The sequence below is a fragment of the Asterias amurensis genome, chromosome 13 (assembly GCF_032118995.1).
Source record: "Asterias amurensis chromosome 13, ASM3211899v1".
Lineage (NCBI taxonomy): Eukaryota > Metazoa > Echinodermata > Asteroidea > Forcipulatida > Asteriidae > Asterias > Asterias amurensis.
In genome coordinates, this window is record NC_092660.1 from 3,621,106 (window position 1) to 3,648,587 (window position 27,482).

General features: G+C 38.1%; 1 protein-coding gene across 1 annotated transcript in view; it reads right to left on the reverse strand.

The window, feature by feature from the left end:
* LOC139946612 (dynein axonemal heavy chain 2-like) overlaps window positions 1-27,482 on the reverse strand; it is a 78,310-nt gene that overhangs the window by 19,530 nt on the left and 31,298 nt on the right. The window contains exons 36-65 of the mRNA XM_071944326.1: window positions 26,947-27,099; window positions 24,927-25,052; window positions 24,036-24,254; window positions 22,984-23,101; window positions 21,720-21,856; window positions 20,653-20,793; window positions 19,725-19,883; window positions 18,807-19,051; window positions 17,985-18,241; window positions 16,646-16,812; window positions 16,165-16,269; window positions 14,872-15,146; window positions 14,289-14,419; window positions 13,609-13,764; window positions 12,395-12,562; window positions 11,988-12,148; window positions 11,273-11,412; window positions 9,863-9,995; window positions 9,317-9,456; window positions 8,283-8,493; window positions 7,424-7,540; window positions 6,827-6,968; window positions 5,478-5,764; window positions 4,906-5,070; window positions 3,898-4,023; window positions 3,239-3,387; window positions 2,166-2,383; window positions 1,670-1,952; window positions 940-1,084; window positions 84-283 (exon numbers count right to left, since the gene is read on the reverse strand). Of these exons, the coding sequence (XP_071800427.1) occupies window positions 84-283; window positions 940-1,084; window positions 1,670-1,952; window positions 2,166-2,383; window positions 3,239-3,387; window positions 3,898-4,023; window positions 4,906-5,070; window positions 5,478-5,764; window positions 6,827-6,968; window positions 7,424-7,540; window positions 8,283-8,493; window positions 9,317-9,456; window positions 9,863-9,995; window positions 11,273-11,412; window positions 11,988-12,148; window positions 12,395-12,562; window positions 13,609-13,764; window positions 14,289-14,419; window positions 14,872-15,146; window positions 16,165-16,269; window positions 16,646-16,812; window positions 17,985-18,241; window positions 18,807-19,051; window positions 19,725-19,883; window positions 20,653-20,793; window positions 21,720-21,856; window positions 22,984-23,101; window positions 24,036-24,254; window positions 24,927-25,052; window positions 26,947-27,099 (5,174 nt within the window). The remainder of the gene's footprint in view (window positions 1-83; window positions 284-939; window positions 1,085-1,669; window positions 1,953-2,165; window positions 2,384-3,238; window positions 3,388-3,897; window positions 4,024-4,905; window positions 5,071-5,477; window positions 5,765-6,826; window positions 6,969-7,423; window positions 7,541-8,282; window positions 8,494-9,316; window positions 9,457-9,862; window positions 9,996-11,272; window positions 11,413-11,987; window positions 12,149-12,394; window positions 12,563-13,608; window positions 13,765-14,288; window positions 14,420-14,871; window positions 15,147-16,164; window positions 16,270-16,645; window positions 16,813-17,984; window positions 18,242-18,806; window positions 19,052-19,724; window positions 19,884-20,652; window positions 20,794-21,719; window positions 21,857-22,983; window positions 23,102-24,035; window positions 24,255-24,926; window positions 25,053-26,946; window positions 27,100-27,482) is intronic.

A 27,482-nucleotide genomic window follows, 5' to 3' on the forward strand; every position in this document is an offset into this window, starting at 1 on the left:
TTTGTGCCATTCATATATAATGACTTAGCTGAGATCTTTCAAATAGATACTTTGTCCTTATCAATAATGTTCAAATTGCTTACCTATACACAGCATAAGTGTGGTACTCATTGAGATTCAAGATTCTTGTTTCTAGCTGTGGGCTTCGTTGACTCTTGTCAATAGAAGTATTGAAAAGCTCAATGTAGGAGTCCAGAGAAAATTGATACATTGGATCAATACGTCCCATGTCGTTTAAGACAAAGAAGAGGATGGATGCTCGTTGAGCACATTGGCGATAACCCTTTGGAATAAGACAAGGTATACATCTTATTTTACAACTTAATCCCGCAAATAACACATTTTCATTGGAAAGTCTATAAACTGATTATCTAAGCAAACAATGTAACTTTGCATAAGTCTATTTAGGCAACTACGGTTCATGGAGAAGTATTTTCAACCTAGCGGTACTCATTTTCTTGGAGCTAAGTCTAGAAGAGCAAGTTTTCATCTGATAGTTGGCTACAGGAGACAACAAATGAGGTTTAAACCAAGATTTTACTAAGGTACATGTACAAATTGAACCTTTAGTTCTAAAAGCGCCCACAACAGCCCTGCCTGCTACTCCTCAAACCAAAGTTAGGTTGTGATTAACTTCAATCACTTCTGAGCACAACTTTCCATGTATAAATATTCACTTCATGCACAAACAATGTCTATCTCGAGTGTTTCCACACTCACAGCTTGGTAAAGCAAACAAAACAACTAAACAAAGATTTTATGGTTTAATTCATCCTCTAAAAAGGTGTCATATTCGCAGGAGGAGTTCCTTGTTTTGAAGAAAAATAGCATCAAACAAAATTTACATCATTTGAACTCAAAACCGTTAGTAAAAAGTGTACAATTTGTGGATGAATTTTTATGAACTTATTATGTGGGATCTTCATTGGTAATGCTTACCTCTCTAGCTGCATCAATCTTGGCTTCAGTTTGCTCTGAGACTTGGAGCTGTTCACCGACCTCTTCCGATGTTTTCTTTGATGTTTGAAGGGTATTGACTAACTGTTCATCATCAAGAAGAGACCCTTGTGCTTCATTCAACAACCTGATATAGGAGTATAGACCGTATTGATTAACCCCTTTGCTGCTATGAAAGTTGCCATCTTGTAGGTCAAAACCGATGCGCGTCTAAACGTACATCAAAGAAACATGCAGCACTCTCCGTTTGATTTCTACGGCACAAGCACCCACACATGCACACGCTCGCAGACGCCATCTTGTAGGGCAAATATTTGAACGGTGACGTCATATTCAATACGGTCTACTGACATCATCTTTATAACATTGCTTCTTATTTACAGACAACTAATGTATTTAGTTGGGAAAATTCTTTTAAAACAGCAATATATATTCATGTAGTTTTAGCTATTTATAGGAATTAAGATAAAAATTACACACTTTCGTATTCTTACATTTTGGTCTGCGCAACAACAAAAAGGCACAAAGGCATCTGAGATATTGTGTTTCTTCATTGTCACATTATAATTTCTTGATAATCAACATTCAACATTATGTAGCTGATTTTTTGCATAATATAAAAACAAAAGGCTGACAAAATCATCAGGACAAACTATTATCACATTTGAAATAACTACGAACAGCTCTTGAATCATTTTCAGACTGCATGTACCTCAAAATCTCGTCTTCCAATTCTACAAGTTTCTTTTTCCCTGCTGCAATGTTCATGACAAGCGCATCTTTTTGCTCTTCCAGCTCTGGTCGTTCTTTCCTCACCACGATGCCAAGCAACTGAGCTTCCAGACCTTGCTCTTTGACAGCGAAGTTGGTGATTGTAGTCTTGGTGGAAATCTCTGGTGTGTAATGTGGATTACTTAGTTTTGTTGTGATGTAAAACTTGAAGTCTGGATTGTACTCTAACTCTTTATCTCCAAGTCTGATCATCATTCTACCACCTATTTTAATGTGAAACAAAGTAAAAAATATAAAAAGTCTATATTAATTCAAGTGAAATTTACTCAAGCTCTAACAGGGAGCCAACACTTACATGTCCCGGTCATTACCACGCAGTGAAAACCGGGTCCTTGTACTGTTATTCCCTAATTGAAGAACCATAAAAAATGGTAGCCACGTTTGAAGGGTTTTTAGCGTTACATTTGGTAACTTACCTCTTTTGATGACTGACTTGTTGAGGATTGGAGAGAGTGATGGATCGAGTTCCTCTTGAACATTCTGTAGTAAAACAGGAAATCCATACTGGATAGCATTTTCCAGAGTACGCAAGTAATCATGCTGTTGAAGATCAATCACTTTCAGGTTGCGCTTTCCCTCCATGTTCTTGATCCATTTAATGGCTTGGCCTTGAGGGTCCACCATTAAGGGCCATCTAAAACCAAATAGACAAACAAACGTGTAAGTATTCATATAATAATAATATAATTATATCAAGTCTTATATAGACGATGTGACCGCTGACGTCACACGAAAACCATAACATGATTCGCGCGCATACCGCAGGGCAAAACCTTTGTGTTTTGGCAGCCAGCTAGAAAGTGTACGCAATCTTACTGTGACTGCGCAACTCAGTGCCCAGCGAAACATGACGTATAGAGTGTTTTGTCAACAGAGGGCGGTTTGAATGTAAACATAGGTCACATCGTCTATAGCGCACGTATCTACCAAACAAGGTACTCAAGGCGCTGAGTGTATATACAAACTTTCAGAAAGATAGGTTATTGCAGTGATGAATTCTGAGACCCAATTAGTTAGCACCTGATAAGGGTTTACAAGGTGCTACGGCGCATTAAGCAGCCACAGCCAGGAACACCGGGGCGAACCCCTTCTCTTTTCGATAAGTGCACTGGGTTCTTTTACACAACACATGGGACCAACGGCTATGTGTTATGTGTCTTGCTTAAGGACACAAGTGTCACGGCTAGGGATTCGAACCCACACTCTGCTGATCAGAAACACCAGAGTTTGAACTTGGTGCTCTTAACCGCTCGGCCACGACACTTCCATATGAACAAACCACCAAAAGGGAAAGGTACACGTTTGGTGACGTCGTTTACCTGGGGCCAGACCCCAAGTGACCCACTCCACAAGCGGGGCACTGGGGGCTGACCTGGGTGAGCCCCTGGAATGACGTCAAAAGCTATTCGAACGTACCGGGGTCAGACCGGGGATGGATCACCCAGGGAAGCTAAACGAACGCACCCTTAGAGGTTCACAATCCAATTACCTGCTCCCTCTTGTCACGATGACACCATTCTCTGTCGAGAAGGAATCTGTAGGTAGTCCCTGTATGTTCCAATCGCGCACGGCGGTTGGTTTGGACAAGAAGGTTGCAAAATTGAAGTCTGGGCTGCATGGCACGCTTAACTTACGAACCTGACAAAGAAACGGTAAAGAAACTTATTTATGGTATTTTATCAATAGAAGAAATGTAAAAATAATAATCTGGAAAGAGGCCTGCTGCCGATTTAACGAAATGCTAGGATTAATCCTATCCCTTCACAATCCCTTATTAGGGATTCAGAACTTTTGCAACATTTCACGAACATTTTCACTTGTTCTGAAATATGAAGAGAATTTACGTCAAGAGGTTACACGAGCAATTCCCAAGTGTTCTGCTAGATCTTAACTTCTTTCTGAAGTGATACTCTTGTTTAAAAATGTTGGAAAAAAAGGTCTGCTTACAGAATGTAAGCTGAGAATTTCTTGTGACAAAGTGCAGGGATTGTGACAAACTTCTGTTAAAAACTTCAGAGTTTAGATCCATTGGGGTCGGAAGAAAACTCTTTTTTAGGCAATGTTTTAATTACACTGTGTGGCTTAAATGCATTATATATGAAAACACATCAAAAACAGAGATGTGAGAATTGACAAAGAAGAACCTACCTCTTTGAGCCATACTTCCTTGACCAGATGATCTCGATACTCCGATAAGAATGGCCCCGTGTATGAGAGGAAGGCTGCAGCAACCAAGCAATCCCCAACTAAGAACACCATGTTCTCCTCCAATTCCTATTAAAGAATCAAAACATTTCATGAAAAGTTAAAACTTGTTTAGTAGGTACTATAAAGTGTTAATTGCCATTTCTTAACTAGTGCATGTACATGCAATTGTAGAAGAGTATCCAAAGTACAATGTTTTTGTAAGTTTGTACGAGCTTCTTCTCTTCCTTCCTCCATGCTCGTACCAAGATCAGACCTTACTGACTCAAAACACTTGTTGTGTATTTTTGCAAATATTTTTGGTTTTACCGAATTATTGACATACATGTACATGTACTCATTTCAGTTAACATTTTGTGCAAGTTTCAGTGCCTTATACGTAATATTTAATAATAGTTTACACTAATTTGTAAACATGACATATCACTAGACTTGCCAGTTATCTTTTCACAAAGTGACCTATCTAGATACGCCACTTCAACATTGGTATACTACAATGTATGTGCAAAAGCGCGCATTTCAGGTGCGCGTGAGAATTTGCATTTCACAAAGTAACCTAACTTGAAGCATAGTTTTTTCACAAAATGACCTATCTTGATAAGTCTCTATTACACATTGGTTTGTACAAAGCGCTCTGCAGGCAAAACTCATACTTTCATTTTCACAAAGTGACCTACATGTATCTGTTCAGGAATTAATTACTCATTAAAATAGTTTTAGGGATGAAAATCATGTACATTGATAGTTCTGTATGAATAAAAGAAAAGAGGAAAGTCATGAGGTGGGAATGCCTCAGGGCAATGTGGGGGGGGGGGGGGGGGCGCCAGGGGGGCTGTGTGGTAAAAGTCTCAGCATTAACGCCTGCCGGCCTATAAACTCTACAGGTAATGTATGAGTGAAGTAGACACTGTACTTTCCTTAACAGAATCTTATGATCTACTTTTGACTCACCTTGACATTTTCCTCCCATCGATCTCGTTCACCAGCCAAACCAGACACCAGCTTTCCAGCTCGCTCTAATTTGATTTCCATCTGCTCTGCCTTAATACGCAGCTGCTCCTTCTCAGCCAACTTTTCATCATATTGCTTCTTGAGCATTTCCATTCTATCTGTCACCTTGGAAAAGGATATTAATAATAAAAATAATAATAATAAAACAGTATTTATATCAGTATATAGCGCAATATGGATTGGCATTCCTAAAAGCGCTTAACAGCAAAATGAAAACCATTACAAGAAAACATGAAACTTAAAGACACATGGATTTGAGTCATAAAGCACACAACTTCGTGTGACAAGGGTGTTTATTTTTCAATCATTATTATCTCGCAACTTCGACGACCGATTGAGCTCACATTTTCACAGGTTGGTTATTTTATGCATGTGTTGAGATACACCAAGTGAGAAGACTGGTCTGTGACAATAACCAATAGTGTACCTTCCCTTTAATGTAAATTCTTCTTCTTCTTGTAATTATACTAATAGAAATTTAAAAACATAAGTTATTTTGCTATACTACATACCTCTTTAAGTTTTGCCTTGGCATCAGCAAGAATAGCTTGCTTCTCAGCCAGCATAGACGTAGCATTATTCAAGCGCTGCTTCTTGGGTTCAACCACTCTAAAGATACGACCGTACACATCCATGGCTCGTACCCAAAGACAAAGGGACCGTGCAGCGGCTGAAACTCGTCCAATGATGTCAGGTTGGAAGTCTGGTTGAGCACAGTACTGGCCGATACGCTTTAAGACACGATCAGACATGTTGTCCTTGTCAAACTCTATTAAATCTTTGATGAAGTTCTGATTACCTAAAATTTAAAAATTAAGAGAACGTAGGATCACAAAACAATTGTGTATAGCACTAATTTAAAATTGTATGAAGTCATCTGGGGTGTTGTGGCCGAGCTGTTAAGAGCATCGAGTTCAAGCTCTGCTGATTCTGTTCAGCAGAGTGTGGGTTCGAATCCCGGTCGTGACACTTCCCTGAGCAAGACACTTAACTATTATTGCTTCTCTCCACCCAGGTGTAAATGGGTACCTGTGAGGGCAGAGATGGTTCTTGTGATTGATTTAGCCGAGTAGCGCATTTGTTGCACGAGGCTGTATACTCCCCAGGGAGCTGAGATGGTTTAAGGAGTGAATTAAGGCCCAGTGACCAGGGGTAATAATTTGAAGCGCTTTGAGACACCCGTTCAAGAGTGAAAAAGCGCTATAAAAACTCAAATATTACTAATATTATTATCTATAAATTTCACAGCAACTTTGATTAGACTTAACACAAAATCTTCTTCATGAACAATTGATGAGTGGTCAGCACATTACATCAATATCAGGACTATCCAAGTTAAAAAAAACACATTAAGGCAATGGTTTGTTTCACAGGAATAAGCTAGAGAATCTGATTTTATTGAAGCTTTGATTAAAGACACTGGACGCTATTGGTAATTGTCAAAGACCAGTCTTCTCACTTGGTGTATCTCAACATATGCATAAAATAACAAACCTGTGAAAATTTGAACACGATCGGTCGTTGGAGTTGCGAGATAACTATGAAAGAAAAAAACACCCTTGTCACACGAAGTTGTGTGCTTTCAGATGCTTGATTTCGAGACCTCAAGTTCTAAACTTGAGGTCTCGAAATCAAATTCGTGGAAAATTACTTCTTTCTCCAAAAATACGTCACTTCAGAGGGAGCCGTTTCTTACAATGTTTTATACTATCAACCTCTCCCCATTACTCGTTACCAAGTAAGGTTTTATGGCAATAATTATTTTGAGTAATTACCAATAGTGTCCACTGCCTTTAAAGAATGAAACACAACTGAGACAAAGTTATGAAGAAAGTGTCCAGGTACTGGTCACAAGCGTTACCTAGTTGTCTCTTAGCCTCAGCCCATGTAGGTTCACATCCTTTCAAAATCATGACAGCTTCCATCACCTTCTCAACTAAAGCTGGAGGACGGCCATACGACTTGATCTCACCAATGTCTTTCTTATTCAGTGACTCTAAAGCCTGAAAAGTTAAACATCAAAACATATAACACTAAGCATGTATTCCCCTACTCGGACTTTACGTTCATCTCAGCAGTCATTGCTTTCTGCTACCAGAGCTTCTTCCATTTTTTATGGCCACAGATCTTTTTCTTATGCCGCACCGTTTCTTTGGAGTAGTCTTCCTGTGCATATATTTGCCAGGCTAATTCTTGAAAAACTCATTTGTTTAAAGCTGCTTATTTGTAATTTGCTTTATTTGTATCTTTCTCTCATTGTTTATACTCCCCAGGGAGCTGAGATGGTTTAAGGAATGATTTCAGGCCCAGTGACCAGGGGTAATAATGTCGGAAGCGCTTTGAGACACCCCGTGAAAAAGCGCTAAATAAAAACCGTGTATTATTATTATTATTATCCAAATGATTGCCAAGTGAAAATAGAGAATGTAAATGTGTCAACATGTGAAATGATAAGTACCTTGACAGCTTCTTCCAAAGCTGGTAATGCTTCGGCAAGATCCTGCTGGGCTGCGTCAGCCATGGCTTGACATCGCACCTCCTCCTCACCAATCTTTTCACTCCGAGCTTGTACACTCTAAGTAAAAACATTTTTTTTTAATTACATATTTTAACGATGGAATACAAGCAAGACATGCATAGTCAAATTTCATGGGAGAAATGTGTTGCTTAATGTATAGGAATTGAGATTTGCAGAATGATTCAAGTATACCAGGGCCCAATTTCAAAGCGCTGCTTAACGGTAAGCAAATTTGCGTGCTTACTGTAGCAGAAAAATTTGCTTAAGCCTTAATGTATTTCACAGGTAAGTAGAAACATTTTGGCGGCCATATTGCTTGTTTACCGTGGATTTGCATCGTGACGTCATTTATTTTTGTGCGGTAAGCACCGAAAGGTTAGCATGCCTTTTCGTTTGCTTACGGTTAGCAGCGCTATATGAAATGGAAATTGGCCAGTAAGCACAAAATCAGAATTCCCTGCTTCCGTAAGCATCGATTTTGTGCTTACGGTAAGCAGAGCCATGAAATTGGGCCCAGTACATCAAGTGTTGAAGGGTGTATTTAGCCCAAACTTCAAAACTGTGACAATGGGAAACTTTGGAACGCTAGGTGGCATCAGACTTACCAGGTAAGTTTCCATTGTTTACGCTGCTCTGAGCACACACTCTATAACCAAGACAATGGGTTTACCTGGTAATCTGCTGCCACTTAGAGTCCAAAAGACCCTCATTGGTCAGGAAAACCTAATAAATAAGGTAATACATTCAATGATTCATCTAACTACTTGCAGTCTCTGAAGTGTTTAATAGTTTCCCGTACCTTCTGTTGTTCATCAGCCTCCCGCTTCTGCTGTACGATAATCACGAGGTATTCCTCACACTGCTTCTGAAACTGAGCCACTTTTGTCTTGGCTTCTTCCAGTTCAACAGACATCACCTCTACTTTGGCTCGAGTATCATCAATTTTGTACAGGCCATTCTTTAATTTATTAGCAGCATCACCAAGCTCCTTACGCTTTTCATAGAGTAGACTGTCAATAACAAAAAAAAAATGGCAAGTACAAGTTAAACTGTAGGATTTGAAACTTTGCATGGTGGAAATACGACATGGAAAAGTTAAAGCAATCGCACAACATCGATAAACAGTATTGTCCAAAGGCCCACACTTCGTGTATCACAACTTATATATAAAAAAAACAAACTGTGAAATCTAGGCTCAATCGGTCAGGGAAAAAACACCCTTGTTTCTGCACGTTTTGCCATGTCATGACATGTGTTTAAAATAAATCTGTTATTCTCGATATCGAGAATTGATAATTGTTTTAATGCTTTCTCAAAAAGTAAAGCATTTCATGGAATAATATTTCAAGGGAAGTCTTTCACCATTACCTTCTGTAAACCCTGTAAGTTATATGTAAATCTGTGAACTTTTAATTTTTGTTCTGTTCAGAAAGTGTATAATGGCTTTAAACTGTGCTGATGACCATGACCCACTTCTGGTCAAAGAAGCAGATTTTCAGTTATTTCTTTTGATCCACCTACCCACAATGGACCCTTCCCATGAAATATGCTAATCACATTCACGTATGCGTACAGACCCTGTTGGTTGGCAAACGCCATAGAGTTGTGCACTAAGCAGACGCGCAGTCGCGTCTGCGTCACGCACCCATTAGCCGTGTACAAAACAGCGCGATGTTCCCTCATGTTGCCAACCAAAACGTTAGTGCGCACACGCTATGTGCAAGTTACATATTTCACGGGAAGGGTCTACTTTGGCTCCCATCACTGCAATTCACATGAATGATTGATTAGATCACGTGCAGACAACATGCGTAAAATTCTAAGTATAGTTACACTTTGTAACCCGTCACAAGCTCAAGGTAGTTCGTAGGTGTCACATAGTTATGTCTCTTTAGTTCAAACAGCATCTTGTTAGAGCTTTCTACAACAGAGCGGTGCATTGTGCAGAAGATTTGAGCCATATTGTTCTTCATCTGGAAAAAAACACAAATGTTTAGATCTTAATGTGTTGGTTTTAGTGAAGCCCGGTTCATACTTCCTGCGAATGCGAATGCGATACGAATGTTGAAGTCACAAATTCGCAATGAAAAGTTTGCAGCAGTTGAACTCCGCTCAACTCACTTGCGAATATCGCTGCGAAAGGAGGGTTGTGACGTCAAATTCATGTCAAATTCGCTTCGCATTCATATTCGCATCAAGTATTAACCGGGCTTAAGATTCTTAGTTTCAACTGAGCATGTTTAAACATGAGCTATAATAATAATAATTTGGGGGGCTAATCATCCTTCCTCACAGCTACGAGCTCAATTGCGAAGGAAAGGGCGCCTTGCAAATAATTAAACTGTATCGAAAAACACTTCAATAGTTTTTATCAAATACCTCTTCATTGCCTCCAACATCAATTGTTTCCAGATATTTCTCAGCGACTTCCACGAGAGCATCTTTCGGCCATTCTGTGAACCAATCAATTGTTGTACAATTCACAAAGGCTGGGTACATGCGAATCCGGTTCCTGAAAAAAAAATCATATCACAGAAGCTTTTTGTTAATTTTCATTGGGGTGGTCCTAAAATCTGTCAATATTTATCCCCAAATTTTTTTTAAAAACCTTAACAAAAACGTAACAAAGTAAGAGGTAAAGTGTGTGCGTAACGGTCAGTTGAGTAAATGAAAGACATCAATACCAAAAACAGACACTATTTTGGAAAAATTATCAAATGCATTTATCCATTTTGACGTTTCTCGCAAAATTTGTCAGGATTATAGTTCTAAAAAATCAGAGACCAACTTCCTTGAAACGCTTTTGTATGGACTGATAATACAAATACTTGAAATATTGATGTAATAAAAAACAAAATGATTATTTTAAAAAGGAATAATCTTTCAACCAATAAAATCCACTGTTTGAATATCCACACCTGCACCAGTACAAAATTGTGCTGCCAGAATTGTAAAAATTGAAAACCACGCAATTTCGAGGCAAATGTGTGTGGATCATTGTATTCAACATCTTTCTAACCACATGCGTTTTCTAACAAACGGTTACAAACGCTTTTCAAAGACCAACTCGACCGATTCCAAGGCAACGCCCAGGTCAAAATTCCAGTTGAACCTAGTTAACTGGGGTCAACTGGTTCAACTGGATAGTGTTCAAACTCGTCCATTTTCCATATACTAACCAACCGGTTTGGACTAGGTTTAACTGTGTTCAACTGAGTTTAAATTATAAACCAGTTGGTGTCTGTCCATTTTCCATATTAAACCAACTGGTTTTAACTGTGTTTAACTAGTTTATCAACTTGTTTCAACTAGTTCCAGTTAAAGCCATTGGACCCTTTCGGTAAACAGTGTTGTCCAAGGCCCACACTTTGTGTATCACAACTTCTATATCAAATAACAAACCTGTGAAAATTTAGGCTCAATCGGTCATCAGAGTCGGGAGAAAACAACGGAAAAACCCACCCTTGTTTTCGCGCGTTTCGCCGTGTCATGACATGTGTTTGAAATAAATCCGTAATTCTCGTTAACGAGAATTTATATTGTTTTGCTGTTTTCTCAAAAAGTAAAGCATTTCATGGAATAATATTTCAAGAGAAGTCTTTCACCATTGCCTTCTGTAAACCCTGTAAGTTATTTGTAAATCTGTGAACTTTTATTTTTTTTTATGAACCGAAAGGGTCCAATGGCTTTAAACCAAGTTTAACTGGTTTCAACTGGAATTTTGACCTTAGCGTGTTCCTTTAAGGGACACAACTATTAGTCCTAGAGACAAGTTAATGCTACCATTACCTGAATGGATCACCCACAGGACTCATACATAACACAACATGAAGATTCGTGCGTACTCGCTCGATGAAATAAGAAAACATATTCTCAGGCGACTCATGAATTCCATCCTTCTTGGCATCTGCTGATAATGCATTGCGTACCTACAAATAAAATAATAATAATAACACGTTCTTTAAAACAGGATGAGACTCTGAGGTTACAAATGGGATGCTGCTGGCAGATGGGAACACTTTTCACTTCTCAGAATCCACCTTTTTTGAAAGAATGGAAGTAAATCTGGAATCTGAATGAAATAAAAATGTACCCAAAAGATGGCAAACTTAGGTTGAGAATTGTATAATAGGTTTACAATATATAGGATTTGAGGCATTGCATGGTGAGGTATCAGTGTATATTTTGGTTTGCGGTAACACCATGTGTGTATCTACTTGCCAGGTAGAGTTTGTTCTTAGAGAACTGTCTCGCCTTATTCTACTACCGCGGAGTAGATAATCGGAGGTTTGGGCGACTTCGGTTTACAGTAATTATAGTGGAAGCAATAGCAGATGGTACTACAGGGTGCACTTTGTTTCCAATGTTCTCTAAGCAAAGTGTTTTTAATGGGATTGAAGTCATATAGGGTCTTGCCCACTAGGGCAATAAAGTCAGCCACTGTAACTGTTTCCTCCAACACAAAGGGTCACAACATTATTAAAGACAAAGAAAACGGTCTGACCTCTTCAAACTCTTCTGGCTTATACAGGGCGGGTACTTCTCCACTACTGAGGATGTTGTTGATGTCCTCAAGGAAAGACTCATCTACCACTTGTGTATCGTTGAACAGAAACACAGTCGGTTTGTTTTCTACGCCTGCCATGTAATACAGCCGTTTCAAGTCTAAGGATAACAAAGAATTTATACAGGATTTAAAATTTGTTTCAAAACCTCTTTTTAAACAAGATGCAATTTATAGTGCAATACATATGCGCCCGAAGAAATAGACTACTGTTTAATAATCAGGCCCCCCGAAATATTATGGATAATTATTGTCGACTGTAAGTAGTCCGCCGAAAACAAATATACACTTGAAGGTGAACAACACAACATTTGCAAACAATTATCAGCTCTCCTTCTTAAACTTACCATCTCTAAACTCCATTTTCCTGTATATACGGGTGACTTCAATCTGGAATGTTGTATACTCACAGATGGATGCAGCAAGACGTGTTAGTGATTGACGACCACTGCCACCAATACCAACTAGTAGCATGTTTCCTCTTGGCTGGCCAATCACACGTATGATACGAGATACTGAAACAAAACGGTCAAACACTGGTCAAACAATATTTAGTGGACACCCACAAACAAACAATAAGTGCAGTATTTTCAATTTGATCTAGTATTCAATTTTGGTTTTTACCCATACACTGATGTGTGTTAGCACTGTATACTCAGTACTTTCCCGAGTCCTGTGAACAAAAATCACAGGCATATTACTCGGGTGGGATTCGAACCCTTGACCCTTGCAATTCTAGAGCAGTGTCTTACCAACTAGACTACCGAAGTTGCCCGGTAGCTAGAGGCAGCTCCAATCCTATGTTTTGGCAGCGGGTACTGCAAACGCTATATATAATAGATGTTAAATTTGCATTGGGAACAAAAGAATATTAACTTTTGTTTTTTTACCCATACACCGATGTGTGTTACCACTGTATTCTCAGTACTTTCCCCGAGCCCTGTGAACAAATATCACAGGCATGTTACTCGGGTGGGATTACTCGAACTGCCTCTAGCATGTGACGACACTGAGCAACAAAAACTAACAAAACTCTTCCTCTTATTCAGATACAGAAAAGATTCAGAAAAGATTCACTGGTACGTCTAGTTTTTTATTTTGCAATGTAGACAACACAATATCTTATGTTCAAGTGTTGCAGTTAGTTAAAACACATAACTCCTGACGATGACTAGAGCAAGCTAGTCGAAACGTTCAGACCAATTCAGAACTGACCCCGCGGCAGTACAGTTAATTACGATCCTACAAGCTAAAGTAGTAGTCCAGTCTATTTTCTATACCATCCGCCCTGGTAATAGTTAAAAAGCAGGACAGTTCTTTTCAGAACTGAGAAGTCTCCCGAACCTCCGATTATCTACTCCGCGGCAGTAGAATATAGCAAGACAGTTCTCTAAGAACAAACTCTACCTGGCTAGTAGATACACACATGGTGTTACCACAAACCAAATATACATTGATACCTCACCATGCAATGCCTCTAATCCTATATACATAACTTGTTCTTATAGGTCAAGAAGCTGAATAAGCATTATATTACATATTAGAGAATGTCCCACTTTACCGTGCTCAATAGCGTCTCTGAAGAGAACAAGATCCATAGAGATTACACCTGGAGTACTGTTGTAATCATCCAAAGCGTCTTCCATGAACCTTTTCAGAGATGTGAACTCCTGAAGGTCTTCATATATCGGTACTTCTGCCTGTGAGATGAAGTCACCTGTTGATCGACCAATGTAAAAACATGTATCAAATATAGGGTCACATGTTCCTTTACATAAGTTTTTCATTAACTTTTCTTGAGGTTTTGTAAAAAGTATGTTAAAAAAAACTACAGAAACAAAATTTTCAATGTGAGTGTAACAATAAAGCCCCCCAAAAATCATATTGAAAATATTTGAACTTCTCTTTTAAAAGGGAGCCAGGTCAAAAGAAGTCATCACTAAGGTTATAAAAGGGGAGCGATGAGTTCTTAAACGGCTGTTTAAAATTGGCACGACCCTGCAAGGTTTTAAACGGCCGTTTAAGAACGAGTCACTACTCTTTTATTCCCATTCATAAATGCCCTTTTGTTAAAAGCGTAAAAAAAATACAATTATAGACACAGTGACAATCTGCTTCGTAGCAAAAATGTGTGAACAGGGTATTAAGGTGAGCTGAGTGCATTTGACTAATTAGAGGAGGAACATCTAGGCACAAAAAGATGTATGAGAAACTATTAAGATATCAACACAAAATACTTACCAAAGATTGGTGGTTGCTTATTTGGGCAGATATTGTGGAAAGTCTGCTCAAACAGGTTACCGAGCTTATCACTCAGGATGTTCACAAAAGCCTCACTGTCTGTATCGTTGACCAGACGGTCAGAGAAAACCCTGTAATCAAAGCCAACATCAAACTACTTGTTAGTCTTAGTTTAGAAAAAAAAAAAAAAATAAAAATAAAAGACCTGAAGATGACTAGAGCAAGCTGGTTGAAACATTGAGACCAATTCAGAAACTGACTCCGCGGCAATACAGTTACATACGACCCTATAAGCTAAAGTAGTAGTCCAGTCTAATTTCTATACCATCCACCCTGGTAATAGTTCAAAAGCAGAACTGAGAAGTCTCCCGAACCTCCGATATCTACTCCCTGGCACTAGAATAAAGCAAGACAGTTCTCTAAGAACAACTCTACATTGCAAGTAGATACACACATGGTGTTACCGCAAACCAAATATACATTGATACCTCACCATGCAATGCCTCAAATCATATAAAAAAAGACCTGCAAAACATATTTATTTCATACCTATTCAAAAATGTTAGCTGAATAACAAGTTTACCTGAAGCATTCATGAATCCATAACCGTGTTATGCTTCCCTTAGTGTCATGAAAGTCCTTGTGTGCTCTCAACAGACCCTGGAATACTTTGGAAATATCCCGAAGATTAAACAAGTAGTGAATCTTGGCTGGAGTAGGTAGAAAGCGCTGTACAATGGCTTGGTAGATTTCCAGCGTAGCTTGTGTCATGATGTCACCAACCGGCTTGACATCCTCTTCAAAATCTTGCAGTTTCTGGTTGATCATGGTGCCAAAAATGCGCTTTATTTGGGAATCCTGTTGCAAGCATAAAAAAAATAAAATCAATTAATGAAAGCTGCTATATTTGAATCCAGTATAAATTTAGCGAGTACATTAAACTGCTCAAGTTTTTTGGGAGTGGCGTGCTGTGAAATCTTTAAAGGCAGTAGACACTATTGGTAATTGTCAAAGACTAGCCTTCACAGTTGGTGTATCTCAACATAAGCATAAGATAACAAACCTGTGAAAATTTGAGCTCAATCGGTCATTGAAGTTGCGAGATAATAATGAAAGAAAAAAACACCCTTGTCACATGAAGATGGTTGATTTCGAGACCTCAAGTTCTAAATCTCAGGTCTCGAAATCAAATTCGTGAAAGGTAATTCTTTCTCTAAAACTATGGCATTTCAGAGGGAGCTGTTTCTCACAATGTTTTATACCATCAACCTCTCCCCATTACTTGTCACCGTGTAAGGTTTTATGCCAATAATTATTTTGAGTAATTACCAATAGTGTCCACTGCCTTTAAAAGGAAGGTACACATTTGGTAATTACTCAAAACAAATATTAACTTAAAAACTGACTGACTGAGAGCTGTCGATAGTATAAAACATTGTGGGAAAAGATTCCCTCTGAAGTAACGTAGTTTATGAGAAAGAGGTAATTTCTCACTATAACAATGAAAGACTATCTGAAAGCACAAAAATTCGTCCAACAAGGGTGTTTTTTCTTTCATCATTTTCTCGCCACTTCGATGACCGATTGAGCCCAAATTTTCACAGGCTTGTTAATTTATGCTTATGATGGGATACACCAAGTGAGAACACTGGTCTTTGACAATTACCAAACGTGTACAGTGCCTTTAATTAGCAAAAATATGCATGACAAAGTCAAATTCTTAAGTTTTAGCTAACACAAACCATTACAGTATTCAGGATTGTAGATACATGTACAAAATGATAGAAAAGGAATACTTTGATAAAGGAAACAGTTCCATGTAAAGTTATCCGAGTCTGAGGTAGGTAATTTGGTAGTAACATCAAGTGAAACTTACACTTGGGAAGGTCATATTGATGAGATTGAATCTACTTTGAAGTCGAGGAGAAATCACCATTCTACCTCCACCTGGTGGACCCATGGCTGCCAGCAACTGCATGTCCTGTTAAATATAACAATTATAAGCGGCATATTATTGACTCTGTGAGTTTGAAAGAGGGGGAAAGAAGCACGACAAACACGAACAATAGCAAGAAAACAGATTTTCTGATCCATCTCAATGTGTATGGAAGGATGGTAGTTTTTCCAAACGCACAATACTTTCATCAAACACACAAAAGAAAAGCGAGAATGCGACCAAACATAAAATAATACATGTTCATTTAATAGATGAATAAGAGAGAAAAAAAAGAGAACTTTTACCAAGTCGGTTATCCTTGTGGATTGATAGATAAAATATGAGTCTTTAGCTTACTAGTCTAACTAGTATTACATTTTAAAAATAAGACAATGATACACTGTCATTCAATGATTGTTACCTTGATGTGCTTAGTGGTTTGTTTGAGTCGATCATACCAAAAACCATAGTCAATCCACAGCTTAATGAGCTCCAATGGTGGTTGGGAGCCAAACGTGTCCTTAGCTGGCATGTTGAAGTCGTCCATAAGAGTCAACAACTTTTTACCACCAACTGGAACATAGACACCTAGGGAAAAAAAAAAAAAATGGAAGAACCATATATGGAGTCAAAATAATTTAGAGGCAGATCCATAGAGCTATATATATTGACTGTTATACACGCAATAAGGTTTTGAAGCCGTATGAGCGCATCCATGTTTATGTATCATCTTGATGTAATGCACTGTGAGTGCCGGTCACTATTTATTGTGCACTAATATTACTGATCTGCATTTATGATGGGTGTCGTGGCCGAGCGGATAAGAGCACCGAACTCAAGCTCTGGTGCTCCTGTTCAGCAGAGTGTGGGTTTGAGTCCCATTATTGACACTTATGTCTCTGAGCAAGACACTTAAAGGTATGCTGCAGTGAATTCAAATAAAACAATTAATTTTGCTGTCATTTACTTCTGAATTAGGTTTTGAACATCAATAAAATGTGTTTTGTTTATTCCTGATATATCAAACTTGTGTACTTAGCGAATAAGTTTTGTGGATTGACACCGCCCCCCCCCCCCCCTACCACCGACGTCATGTTGGGAATACAAACAAAATCATTGACAAAAAAGTCTGGTCCCTAACTACACGCGCCTAGGTACCAGGCCACACACTGCACACGTGTGTACATGTACTATTCACAAGGACGTACAACTCGGGTTACTGACATGACGTCACGTTTATGCAGATGAAGGCTCCCTTTTAGGGGTGGGGCAGGTTCCCCTAATCTCTTTGAAACCGTTTTTAAAATACTTGCGCATTTAATAAAAAATAATAAAAAATATGTTAGGTTTAAAAAGTCCTGTTTAGTCGTTTAAATGAATAAAAAAAAAGCATTGCAGCTACCCTTTAACTACTTGCTTCTCTCTACCCAGGGGTAAATGGGTACTTGTGAGGGCAGCGATGGTTCTTGTGATTGATTTAGCCGAGTAGCGCATATTAATGTTGCACAGGCTGTATACTCCCCACCAGGGAGCTGAGATGGTTTAAGGAGTGATTTAAGGCCCAGTGACCAGGGGTAATAATGTGAAGCGCTTTGGGACGCCCTCCGGGTGGGTGTGAAAAGGGCTTTATAAAAACAGGTTATTATTATTATTATTAGTATACAGGGAACTAGGCAAGTCCTGTAGACCTGAAAAGAATGGGCCAACTGTACCACACACTTTAAATTATTTAAAAAAAGGAGCACTTGTTGTCGCCAAACCTTTGGTTCTTTTCTCCACTTTACTCTCAATGATCTCCTGCACATTGTTAGATGAAGTCTGTGCAGACATGTTGATTGTCAGTACACTGTACTTGGATGTGTCTAGCTTACTGCATACACTCTGAGCAATAGACGTTTTACCAGTTCCCACTGGGCCGACTAGGAGTACAGGCTGGACTGTGCTCATCAACGCACTAACGAGGAAGTTGTAGCGCACTGTGTCCACTGTAGGTACCATTATCTTGTAGAAAGGGGCACTATAAAATAAGACACAAAACAAACATTCTAAAGTTGTTAGAACTTGCTGCATAGCTGGAAAGTTCATTTCAAAACAAAGCAAACACTTGTCAAAAACATCATGTACGCATGAAACCAACAAAAGTATTTTTAATAAAAAATATCGATAGTATAGAAGTCTTATATAGCGCACGTATATACCAAACAAGGTACTCAAGGCGCTGAGTATGTACAAACTTTCAGAAAGATAGGTTATTGCAGTGATGAACTATGTAGCACCTTATAAGGGTTTACAAGGTACTACCGCGCATACATCAGCCACAGCCAGGAACACAGGGGCGAACCCCTTCTCTTATCGATAATTGCACTGGGTTCTTTTTCAGGCGTTTCACAACACATGGGACCAACGGCGTTACATCCCATCAGAAGGACGAAGCAATAGTTGAGTGTCTTTCTTAAGGACACAAGTGCCACAGCTGGAGATTCGAACCCACACTCTGCTGATCAGAAACACCAGAGTTTGAGTTCGGTGCTCTTAACCGCTCGGCCACGACACTTCCAAAAAAATAGTCGCATAACACTTACGTAGCAGGGTACCTCCAGCCACTCCTAAGCTTATCTTCCCAATGGGCCCAGTTCTTGTTCTTCGGATCCACGTAGTATTCATACACAGTGTCTTTGTTGGGGAAGGTACCTTCAATTTCCCGGATGTAGTTGTCTAGTTTCTTACGTCCATCTTCATCCACGGCTGAACAGACTGACCATATAAGGCAGAAGAGGAACCACAGCTCTATCATGCGTTCATAGTTCTCCTTGTCTGAGGGGTTCACCTACGTATTAACATACATCAATCAAGAATTTAGTCAAGTTAGTCTAAGGGGTTCACCTACGTATTAAACTTTTCACTTATTGTATGTCATTTTCTTAATCTTTTGCAATTTTTACTGTCATGCGCCCTCGAACAGGCTGGTCCTGGAGAGAGCGCAATATAAGCGCAATATAAGATCAATAAATTATTAGTATTACTATTAACATACATCAATCAAGAATTTAGTCAAGTATAAGGGGTTCACCTACGTATTAACAAACATCAACCAAGAATTTAGTCAAGTAAGTCAAAGTTTATGCAGTTGCACTTAAGATTTAAAAATTGTAAAAACAGAAATTAACTGTCCGCATGGAGATGCAGTGGATGCATCTCTTATGTGTTCTTTTATAATGCAAATATAAATGAGCCAAATAGAATCTGTACAAACACAAAAGAGAAATACTAAAGCAGTTGATATAGAACCATTGCTGGCCGCCTTTATGATCCAAATAATATACTACTATTGTATGAGAGCTCTGTTTCCAGTAGTATATCTATGTAAGTAGATCTTTGTTTTATTCAACAACATGAAAAACTAGAAATTGAGAGTTTGTGAACAGACTCTAGGTTCTGCAAAGAACATACAACAAAATCAATCATTTACATTTATAACCTAATAAGTTTATGCAACTTACCCCATTCTGCTCAGTACCAAAAGCAGTAAACAGCTTGCAGAGAGAAGTGACACCATTAAGTTCAGAAATGGGTACCAGTTCACTACAGTTGTGGTGTTTGAAGTCTTGAATTTTGACAAAATATTTGTCAAAAAGCCTCTGCAGAATGTCTTGTGATTGCTGCTTGGAAGACAAAACATGTTAGGCACAGTCATTATTATAAGAATTATAAGTCATACCAACCACATCGTATCAACTTAACTTAATCAGTAAGCATTTATTTTTTTGACTACAAAAATACTCACTTCCACTAGCCTTTAAAGGGATGGTACACGTTTGGTATTTACTCAAAACAAATATTAACTTAAAAACTGACTTGGCAACAAGCATCGGGGAGCTGTTGATGGTATAAAACATTGTGGGAAATGACACCCTCTGAAGTAACTTGTTTTTTGAGAAAGAGGTAATTTCTCATTAAAATAATTAAAGACTTCTCTTCTAGCTAGAAGTCTGTTATTCTTGTCCAACAAGGGTGTTTTTTCTTTCATAATTTCCTCGCAACTTCGATGACCAATTGAGCCCACATTTTCTCAGGCTTGTTACTTAATGGTTATGATCGGATACACCAAGTGAGAAGACTGGTCTTTGACAATTGCCAAATGTGTACCTTCCCTTTAATGAAAAGGCGTGTTAATCGAACACATTTTTTTAACTTTGGTTTATTAAAAAACATTCAAAACTTGCAGCCCAAGGGCAAATTACATCTGAATTTACAAAAAATGCATGGCAAAAGCCCAAAATGCATTACATCAAGGTCTGAAAGTCATTTTTTTATTTTACAAAATTTGATAAACATAGCGCTTTGCCTCACAAAATAAAACAGTAACTTGCTATCTAAAATATGACTAAACAAAGTATTTCTTTAAAGAACTTTCATCAAATTTCTAACCTTATCTGTTCGACTTTGCAGCCAAGATGTGACATATGGTTGCCAGCCAGTATCAGCGTAGTCCATATAGACCATTCCACAACGACTAACTGTGGCTGGCGAGGCCACAGCAAGGTTTTCTGTCTCAAACAACAGCGTCACCTATGATATGTCAAAATATTCATTTGTTAAAAAGGATTCGGGTACTTTTTCAAAATGTCCACAGATTTACATTAAACTTACAGGGTTTGAAGATGATGATAGTGGAAAGCTTCCCTTTGAATATTACTAACTAAGGTTGTGTAGTTTTTGAGAAACGCGTAAAACAAGTCACAAAATCATTTTGGTCTCATGAGACCAAAATGATTTTAGCATGTAAAATCCCCTTAACCAGTTATGATATTATACCAAAACCATAGCATAACTGGTTAATACGTTTTTACATGCTAAAACTGAGACAATATTTTTCTACTTTGACTCATTTCTCAAAAACTACAGCACCTCAGTAAGTAAAATTTCAAGGGAAGCTTTCTACTATCATAATCTTCAAACTGTAAGTTTAATGTAAATCTGTGGACATTGTGTTTTTTGTTAGGAAAAAGTACATATACCCTTTAAAACATGGTCAGATTTAAGTAACATCTACATTGTACATCCTATTGTCTATTTAATCGATGGAAAAGAAATCCAGCAAAAACAAAACATCAAGATGGTTAATCAACATTTTGCAACACAAATGATCCTTCCCATGTTATCAACATGTTTTTGATTTAAATTTAAAATATCAAGCAATAAACCACAAGGGAAATTGTTTCGAGAAAGAAGTAATTTTCCACGAATTTGCTTTCGAGACCTCAGATTTAGAATTTGAGGTCTTGAAATCAAGCATCTGAAAGCACCAACTTCGTGTGACAAGGGTGTTTTTTCTTTCGTTATTATCTCGCAACTTGGACGACCGATTGAGCTCAAATTTTCACAGGTTTGTTATTTTATGTATATGTTGGGATACACCAAGTGAGAAGACTAGTCTTTGACAGTTACCAATAGTGTCCAGTGTTTTTAATTTGATAAGAATGTTGATAGTCTACCTGATCCGGCATGGCAATACGTTCACCATTGATGAGTGTAAGGACTTTATTGTCATCCATGACAGAGTTCATACTCTCAATCCACAGGGTGTCCACTGGTGCATCAAACATCAACCACTTCTCATCTGGTTTCTCATCTATACATAGAAAATAAAACAAAGTACAAATTAAAGGATTTGGGTACTTTTTCAAAATGTCCATAGATTAACATTAAACTTACAGGGTTTGAAGATAATGATAGTGGAAAGCTTCCCTTCAAATCTTACTTACTGAGGTGCTGTAGTTTTTGAGAAATGAGTAAATCAATGTCCTGAAAATACTTTTGTAAATGATTAAAATAATTTTCGTCTCATGAGACGAAAATTATTTTCATGACATTGTTTTACTCATTTCCCCAAAACTACAGCACCTCAGCACGTAGTATTTACAGGTAAGCTTTCTACTATCATTATCTTCAAACTGTGTAAGTTTAGTGTAAACCTGTGGACATTGTGTTTTTTTGTGCTACAAAAGTTATATAGACCCTTTCAATCCAACCAGGGGCTTTGGAGGAGCCAGGTTGGTTGACCTGGAACTAAACCTGGGTTGAAAACTGGATGTCTTGTGTATTTTGTTGTTCTGCCACACACACAAAAACCATAATGTAACCCAACTTGAGGCAGTCCAACGCAGAGCTGCAAGATTTGTTTCAAACAGATACACTAAGACCGTAAGTGTCTCCTCAATCATCATAACTCTGGGCTGGAGACCGAGGTTGCCCGGTAGCTAGAGGCATTTCAAATCCTATGTTTTGGCAGTGGGTACCGCAACGATTATAAGAGATGTTAAATTCGCATCGGGGATAAAGAATATTAATTATAATACCGTTTCTGTAAAAAGAAGTATTAGAGTTTCCACATAACATCTCAAAACATAAATGTTGAAGACTAATGGTAAAACTTTTGCATTTAAACAGAATTTGGAGGTCAATTACATCCGCTAGGCACCTCGCCAAAAAAATGAAAGATAAAAACCAAATAGACCAGACGGAACATTTACAACATGAATAATTTACCGAATATAACCTTTAACATGTCAGAGAAAAGAGAAAAACAAACATGAAATAGCATCAATTCATGAATATTCGACAATTTATAACTATTATCAAAATCACACAAAAAGCGCTTTTTGTTTTTGAATCTTGTTGTTATTCAGTCACCAGGTAGCTAACTTCTAAACTCTTCAATGGGTTAACTTGTTCAAAGACTATTTGCAGAGTACCTACCTGCACAGGTTTGTCTCATGACACTGGACAGCACTCCATCTGTCCATTCATTTGTGTTCAAATCAAATTCCCCGTAAAGCTCTCCAAGAGACACTGCTTTGGGATTTATCGGGAAATCCTAGTTAGAGAAAAACATCACACAGTTTCTTAATCATAATGTTGTCAATGCTACACAAATCTATCGTAAGTCATGCACACTAAGAAAAATATACAAACTTACATGGGTTCAAATGTACAAAACATCAGGCATTCAGGTTACTCATTATTTTATAACCAACAAAGCAAATTCCATAAGGGCTTTACTGCAACGCAACATACATCAGTGTCCCTGGAAAACAAAGGAGCTGTGCTACAAGACCCTAGTGCCCCCTATTGTAGAGTACTCCAGCATCATATGGGACCTCCAGACAGTTAGCTACAATGTACACCCAAAAGTTAGAAATGGTGCAGCGCCGCTATGCACGCTTTGTGCTTGGAGACTACAGAACATTAAGTAGTGTAACTGCCATGATCAGCCAACTTCAGTGGACTACACTTCAAGACGACGGGTACAGGCCAAGGCAGTTATGAGAATATGATGTACAGGGTTGTAAACAACTTGGTTGACATTTTAAAGGCAGTGGACACTATTGGTAATTACTCAAAATATTTATTAGCATTAGTATAAAACATTGTGAGAAACGGCTCCCTCTGAAGTGCCATAGTTTTTGAGAAAGAAGTAATTTTCCATGTATTTGATTTCAAAACCTCAGATTTAGAACTTGAGGTCTCGAAATCAACCATCTAAATGCACACAACATAGTGTGACAAGGGTGTTTCTTCTTTCATTATTATCTCGCAAGTTCGATGACCGATTGAGCTCAAATTTTCACAGGTTTGTTATTTTATGCATATGTTGAGATACACAAACTGTGAAGGCTAGTTGTTGACAATTACCAATAGTGTCCACTGCCTTTAAGCAGGGTGTACAGTCAGTCCAGCTCCGCTAGATCAGCCTGACCTTAAAAACATGCAAGTATTTGAAAATAAAAGAAGTTTTGTGGACCACTTACTCTGACATAATTGAAGCTGTTATCACCCTCCTTCTTCATCCTTGATAAAGTGGATTGTAGAATACGCCATGTCACTGTCTTACCACTGCCAGTTTTGCCAACAATCATCACTGAGTGGCGGGAGTTTTTAGTCTCATACAGTTGAATGACTTTCAATACAGTTGATTGAATTGGCTGGTAACCCTGCGTCTTTAATTCAGACTCAATTACTGATTTCATCTGTCAAAGGGATTTCAAAAGAAGGCATTTTAAACTTCTATTTAAAGGCAGTGGCGGTATTGGTAATTACTCAAAATAATTATTAGCATAAAACCTTTCTTAGTGACAAGTAATAGGGAGAGGTTGTGATGGTATAAAACATTGTGAGAAACGGCACCCTCTGAAGTGCTATAGTTTGCGAGAAAGAAGTAATTTTCCACGAATTTGATTTCGAGACCTCAGATTTAGAATTTGCGGTCTCGAAATCAACCATCTAAACGTACACACCTTTATGTGACAAGAATGTTTTTTTCTTGCATTCATATCTCGCAAGTTCGATGACCGATTGAGCTCAAATTTTCACAAGTTCATTATTTTATGCATGTGTTGAGACCCACCAACTGTGGAGGCTAGTCTTTGACAATTACCAATAGTGTCCACTGCCTTTAAAGACCTGTTTCCCAAAACAATAAACTTTGATATACTATTGCAAAGCACCATAACAAAGGACTCTAAAGTGATATTAAACCACTTTACACAACCAAGCCCATGGTCTTACAATGCACCCTTCTGTGTCTGCTCAATTCAACATGGCTAAAAAATAAAGATGTAATTTACATTTGAAAACCTTTTAAAATGTGACATTAATGAGAAATGATTAAAAAATGTTAGTTTAACAAATTGCATTTTTACCTTGCCATAATCAATGACTGGTGTATCCACTCCAGGGAAGAGATCGGCCACGATACCATTAAACAGAGGCAAGTCAACAGCCGTCATCTTAGGAACGTTCATGTCTTTCATTGCAAGCAAAAGGATCTAGAATAGTACAACGTTTATTCAAATATCAAAATTTGTCCTTCCCCACGATAATCTAGTGAAACAAAAATGTACTAAGCAGCTTTCACTTAAAGGGAAGGTACACGTTTGGTAATTACTCAAAACAAATATTAACCTAAAAACTGACTTGGTAACAAGCATTGGAGAGCTGTTGATAGTATAAAACATTGTGGGAAACGACTCCCCCTGAAGTAATGTAGTTTTTGAGAAAGAGGGAATTTCTCACTAAAATAATAAAAGACTTCTAGCAAGAAGTCTTTTATTCCTATCTGAAAGCACACCAATATCTGAAAGCACACCAATTCATCATTTTCTCGCAACTTCGATGACTGATTCAGCCCAAATTTTCACAGGCTTGTTATTCTTTGCATATGATGGGATATAACAAGCGAGAAGACTGGTCTTTGACAATTACCAAAGGTGTACCTTCCCTTTAATATTGTAAATGTTTGTTGAAAACAATCGCATCATAACAAGAGAATTTGTCAGGGGAATCTTACCTTACTAAACATAAAACTGTTTTCCCCTAGTTTGCCCTCATCACAACACTTTTCATTATGACCAAAACTTGGCTTTGTATTTTTGTTATTTTTCTTAATAATAATAATAATAATTGTAATGCGCACGTATCCACCCTGCTGGGTGTTCAAGGCACAGTAAAACCAAAAACAAAACAAAAACAAAGAAAAACAGACACAACAAAATTAATCCTTGAAAACCTGTGACATAAGATAAGTTTTGAGAAGAGATTTGAATTTTGTGGTACAAAGACATGATCTAAGATTTAGTGGTAGAGAGTTCCAGATGAGTGGGGCAGCTGAAGAAAAAGACCTGTCACCCCATGAGTGTCGAGACTTGGGTTCAATGAGGAGATAACATGGAACTTCCCTTCATGCCGAGTGTATTCAATGTCTAGATCTTTTATAGCTAGTCGGTACACTCACTCCATGTACTTATGTTTAGTGAGGTCCTTTTACAATGGGTTTGTTTCTTTAACATCTTGAATATCTTGAGATATACCGTAGGGCAGTTAGACTATAGATCTTCTTCATAAAAAACAAGCTGCTTTGGAAGTGGGATTGTGGTAGACAAAAATGTGATTTTTGTTAGACTATTGTGTCTGATGAGAGTACAACAACAATCATTGGAAATCTGTCATTACAACTATCTTTAAAAAATCAAGTCTATTTGTACATCTTTGCAGGCATACATGTACGTATTGAATAAATAAATGATAACAAAATTCAAAATGTAAAAAGACTTGCCACTAAAAAACTTGGAAACCCAAGTAATCAGTCTGTTGTTTAAGGAATGAACCAATTGGGCAAGACAAATTTCAAAATCATTAATCGGTGCACCAAAGTGAAGCAGATTTAGTTTGATAACAAACAAACACTCACAACTGCACACAATGCATTTACAATTAAAGTAGTTTACAAACAGTCTGACGAAAACAAACATTTTGTCTCTGGCTCTTTTTCTCTACATTGAAGTCTACTGTACCACAAAACCATTAACATCTTTATAATAGATGTTAAATTTGCATCGGGATAAAGAATATTATTATTTTTATTATTTTTTTAAAACCCATATACCGATGTGTGTTAGCACTTTATACTCAGTACTTAATTCATCCATTTTGCTTGTTACCCAGTACATCTTGTCTTTGTATTCTGTTGTGTTTTTCTCAAGAGCGCTTAGGGACATGTTTAATTTCTATGTGTTATGCGCTATATAAGAATGGTTAATTATTATTATTTATTATTACTTTCCCCCGAGTCCTGTGAAAAAATATCACAGGCGTGTTACTCGGGTGGGATTCGAACCCAAGACCCATACAAAAAATTAACATTAACATCTTGAGAGTATTTACCTCTTCATCTGATACGGTAGGTGCTGCCCTTTTCTTCTTCCCAGCATATCGGAGCACTGATGTCAAGGCACGGAGACCAAAGTCATAATGGTCCTGCTTAGAAAGTTGTTGCACTGCCAAAGAATACAGTGTGTGCACCTTCTTGGCCAATACCTTTTCAGCAAAAAAACAAGTAAATGGGATTTTTAAACGCCCTCGTGTGAGTCACTTTTTAACCTAAAGCAAATCTTAGCATTTATTACCTTTATGATTTCTAGCTCATCCTTCTCAATAACAATAATCAAAGTCTCATATACAGCTCCGGTAACCGCCAATGCAGGCGCTCATGGCGCTTGCTCCAAAATATCTGTACTCTAGTCAGCTTTTTGTCCATAAGTCTACTACGAGAGTGTACTCGGCACGGCACTAAAATCGACTACTTGCGCTTGGTGTGCGCAGGCACGGCACGACGTAATACTATCGTATTTGGTAATCTGGAGCTCCGAGCACGCTGGAGCTCCGAGACCGCTTTACCAGGACTCTGGACTGCGCCGGGA